Source organism: Malus sylvestris, chromosome 5, assembly GCF_916048215.2.
Source record: "Malus sylvestris chromosome 5, drMalSylv7.2, whole genome shotgun sequence".
Classification (NCBI taxonomy): domain Eukaryota; kingdom Viridiplantae; phylum Streptophyta; class Magnoliopsida; order Rosales; family Rosaceae; genus Malus; species Malus sylvestris.
Genome location: NC_062264.1, coordinates 25,942,974 through 25,946,892, shown reverse-complemented (window position 1 = coordinate 25,946,892; position 3,919 = coordinate 25,942,974). Strand labels below are relative to the sequence as shown.

General features: G+C 40.5%; 1 protein-coding gene across 1 annotated transcript; it reads right to left on the bottom strand.

Annotated features, from left to right (window-relative positions):
- Positions 1-256: 256 nt before the first annotated feature.
- On the bottom strand, positions 257-3,253 carry LOC126621296 (U-box domain-containing protein 15-like). The gene is made up of 4 exons (XM_050289722.1): positions 2,687-3,253; positions 2,447-2,563; positions 1,756-2,187; positions 257-1,401 (listed from the first exon to the last, which is right to left on the bottom strand). The coding sequence occupies exons 1-4, from the start codon at positions 3,026-3,028 to the stop codon at positions 346-348; spliced, it is 1,947 nt and encodes a 648-aa protein (XP_050145679.1). The 5' UTR covers positions 3,029-3,253; the 3' UTR covers positions 257-345.
- Between the last annotated feature and the right edge of the window lie 666 nt (positions 3,254-3,919).

Genomic DNA, 3,919 nt, shown 5'->3' with positions numbered 1-3,919 from the left:
AATACGAACCTGGAATTCATCCCAACTACTGAGTCACCCCGTTATAGTTGATGATTGGGCAAGTTTCAATAGGATATTGATTTACGCTCTCATTTTCAACTTATGGAGCTGCACTCCTCTCCTTGTATATAGCCCTTCATTCTCTTTTGATTTGTTCAGTCCAAAGTATAAAAAAGAAGGAACGATGAGGGAATGGAGAAAAAAGAGAGTGCGGAAATCCCTCTCTTTTAAACGTATGCTAAACAGTCCAAGAGTCTGTACGTAAATATATATTTCACTCAATAAAATCAACAACTCTTCAGCATGATACAATCTATACTACATAAAGAATAATCAACAACTCTGTTAGGGTATGTGCTCACATTTACTCATGTGCTGCAAAAGGGAATTTGCTTTCCTTTGACCTCTGTTGGTTCCACTTTTAGCCAGCTCCACCAGATGCTCATAAACACCATACTGAAGTGCAGCCAAAATGAAAGACGAATTGTTCAATCCCAGCACCAGAAGAACTGATGCAGCGCATTCCTTGTTCTTGGGTGTCCCGTTCTTGATAATCTTGACCAGGGTTTCAATGAAAGACAGCCGGCCTATCTCATTTCGACCCTCGGGGTGTGATGCAAGGAGTAACAAAATCGAGAGGGCTTCATCCGTCATGCCCAAGTTCTTATCCTCAAGCAAATGAAGCAGTGGCGGTATTAGGCCGGCGTTGATGGCTCTAGACTTGTTGGCTTGGTTTAAAGACAAGTTGAATAGTGCAGTGGCAGCATCCTTTTTTCCACGGACTGTTCCATTTTGCAGAAGATCTACCAAGGGAGGAATTCCATTCAAAGCCCCCACCAGTACTTTGTTTTCGTCAAGCATCGATAAACTAAACAATGCAGCAGCAGAATTCTCTCTAGCTTCATCTGTTCCATGCTGCAGGATTTCAATTATACCAGGAATAGACCCTTCTCTGGCAATGAGCCTTTTGTTCGCCTCATCAATCGACAAATTTAAAAGCGCTGTCACTGTGTGTTCTTGAATCTTTGAATCCGGATATGAAAGGAGCTTGATCAACTGCGGGATTCCTCCACCGTTAGCAATCAAAATTCTGTTCTCCGGATTCTCCTTAGAGAGCATTCGGATTTTATAAATGGCATCTTTCAAAACATCCAGCTGACACGAAGATAGATTTTGGACTAAGCGAGATACTTCCTCTATGATTTCAGCAGAAGAGGCATCCGAACCTGCGCAGGGATCCTTCTTGGGAAGTTCATAATTATTCTTCTCACACCATTGACGGATTAGGTTGTTGAGGGCGAAATTTGGCGCTAGGGATAAGTGATCCAACTTTTGTCCTGTCTTTGGGCAGGTGCGATGATTCGAATCCAGCCACTTTTGTATACTTGCTCTATCATAAGTCTTCAGAAAAAAACGCAAGAAAATGTATCTCAGACCCCATGTTATGCACTTGAGAAAATTAAACTATGGTTGGACTTAGAAGGCTATCCGACGCTTAAACTCTGACTTATGATCCATAAACCAAAATGTAAAAATACTTTGAATAAGATGCATTGCCTATAACATTTCATAAATGGTAGTAACTAGTTGCAGAAAGGGTTTAGATGGTCTAATTAAGCAGAAAACAGTTGCCTATCCCGGGGTTAATATCCCAATGCATCTATCACACTCCTCACGTAATTCACGCGAGGAGTGAGCTGGAGACATTGGGGATTTACCCCGTGACAGGTGAGTCGTCCTCGTATTCGAGATTACCTGTCCACTTGCGACAATGACAGGATCAGTCATGATCTCCAAAGTAATTGGACAGAGGAATTCATGAGGAATCATCAAAGACTGGCACCTCCTTAGACTTCTAGTCGAAACAGGACCATCAAGCAAGAAATCCTCATAAATCCCTGCAATTTCCTTGAACTTTCCCAGAAGATCAGTGATTTGTTGAATGCTTTCAGCATTATGCCTTGCCGATCTCCTCTTAGCAAGTTTTCTAACCGCCACGGTTTCCTCCTCCAAGTCTGCAATGGAATGAAGTTCCAGCTTATTGGCAAGCCTCTCCAGAATTGCACTGTCTGCATTCCTGCCTTCCTTTTTCTTAGAGAACACGACCATCATGTCCATTGCCAGCTCTATGTCCTGTGTGTCAGCTCGTTTCTTTGCCCGTTTGAGCTGCATTCGCATTAGCTCGACCTGAAATCGACACGAAAAATTGACCATTTTACAAGCACATCGGTAATTAATTAACCCAATATCAGAATTTCCTGTATTGTGACTATTGTCCAATTCTGTTTTCAAAAAAAAAAAAAAAAATTGCCACTTTTGATACAAGTACAATATAAACGTTCTTAACGACTTCAGCTACAAATCGCTTGCGAGATTGTTTCAACAGAATTTGAAGATGGCTAAAGCAAAACAAGGAAAAGTTAAAAGGAAAAGGAATAAAAATTACTTGCTCTCTGACTTCGATTGAGATCCCCAGCTCATTGTATGGCATATCATCCAAAGCCTGGCTTAATTTATCATAAACTGCATGAAATCTTCCCATCACTGCCTCACTTTCCAGCGTCTAAAATCATGTTTTAACCACACAAAAATGCAACAAAACCATTAATCTGAGAACCCAAAAAGCCAAAAGCCAATTCTGGAGAGAGAAAGAGAGAAGAGAGAGAGGGAGAGAGAGAAGACTGACCAAGTAAATCTTGCTTCCAGAGCTGCAATTCTTCAGCAACTTCTTGGCTGAAGAAAGTCCATTTTTCAGATTAACCAGAGAATTCAAAGCCTTTGTTGTAGAAATGATCATGACTATGTCCAATTCTTTCATCTCTTCCAGAAGTGGTACCAAAAGCTTCAGCCTTCTCACCAAGTTCACGCACTCCTTCCTGTGTGTTTTCCGAAACCCCGAGTACGATCCAACGGTCTCAATCACTCCCATCAATTCCACAACGACGCCATCGCTACCATCCTCACCCTTGGTTGAACTGCCAACATTCTTCTTCTCCCCAACTTCCATCATTATCTGCCTCCCTGCCATTTCCCACTAGTACCACTTCACCAGCTATATGTGGCTATAAGCAATACGAAGACCCCTTAAAGGATTTCTTTAAGTCTTACAATCTTCCACTTTTCCCGGACAAATGGTGATTTTCCCGAGAAAGTAATTAAGACCCAATAATTAGTAATTACCTTAATTGTGTAACAAATAGGGCTTAGATTTTTATGTTTAAAAAATTGATAAAACACAGTTGGTCACGTAACAAATAGTGCTTATATTTTTATCTTTAATGCATTTAGACTCAAATGGTATATTTAACAAGTATATAACATTTTAATATGTAATGTACCAAAAAATAAAAACAAAATCTATATAAATTTTGAGTCAATTTCTATATATACTAAAACTCAGTTTAGCAGTTCCATTGTTCTTAAATATAATGATGACCTCACGTATCTTGTTCAAGACTGTGTACAAATAACAACATCGTACATTGTCACACCAAACACTTTGATACGACTTAGTAAGAGGGTATATTAACATCACACGCTAAACTATATAATCAATGCTCGAACCCACTTTGGATTTTATTGTCTACTTGTCAAAAAAGGAAAACCACAGTCGATCATGATCCGGAAGTCTAGGATTGGTTTTGGGTGCGTGCTTGCTGCATTTTTGGCGGGTTTTTATGACTTTGCCAAGAAAAGAAACAGAAAGATTTGAAAAGCAGTTGCATATGTTTTGCTCATACATGCACGGGGATGGGGATTTGGATTGGGATTGTGGGGCCGGGTCTGGGTCGGTTCACGCGGTTTATTGACAATGTGACGCGTATTCACGTGCAATCATTTTGGATTGGCGTTGCATGTTGTGCTGTCGTGACGTGTCCAATTCTGCACTCTTTTGTTTTTTGAAGGACTTGGGGAGTCC

What these genes read in the sequence shown, in the direction of transcription:
- LOC126621296 (XM_050289722.1), bottom strand. Translation starts at nt 3,028, where the DNA reads ATGGCAGGGAGGCAGATAATGATGGAAGTTGGGGAGAAGAAGAATGTT. An exon ending in CAATCGAAGTCAGAGAGCAA is followed by an intron (nt 2,188 to 2,446) that starts GTAATTTTTATT and finishes TGTCGATTTCAG; the next exon opens with GTCGAGCTAATGCGAATGCA. An exon ending in TCATTGTCGCAAGTGGACAG is followed by an intron (nt 1,402 to 1,755) that starts GTAATCTCGAAT and finishes TTTTTTCTGAAG; the next exon opens with ACTTATGATAGAGCAAGTAT.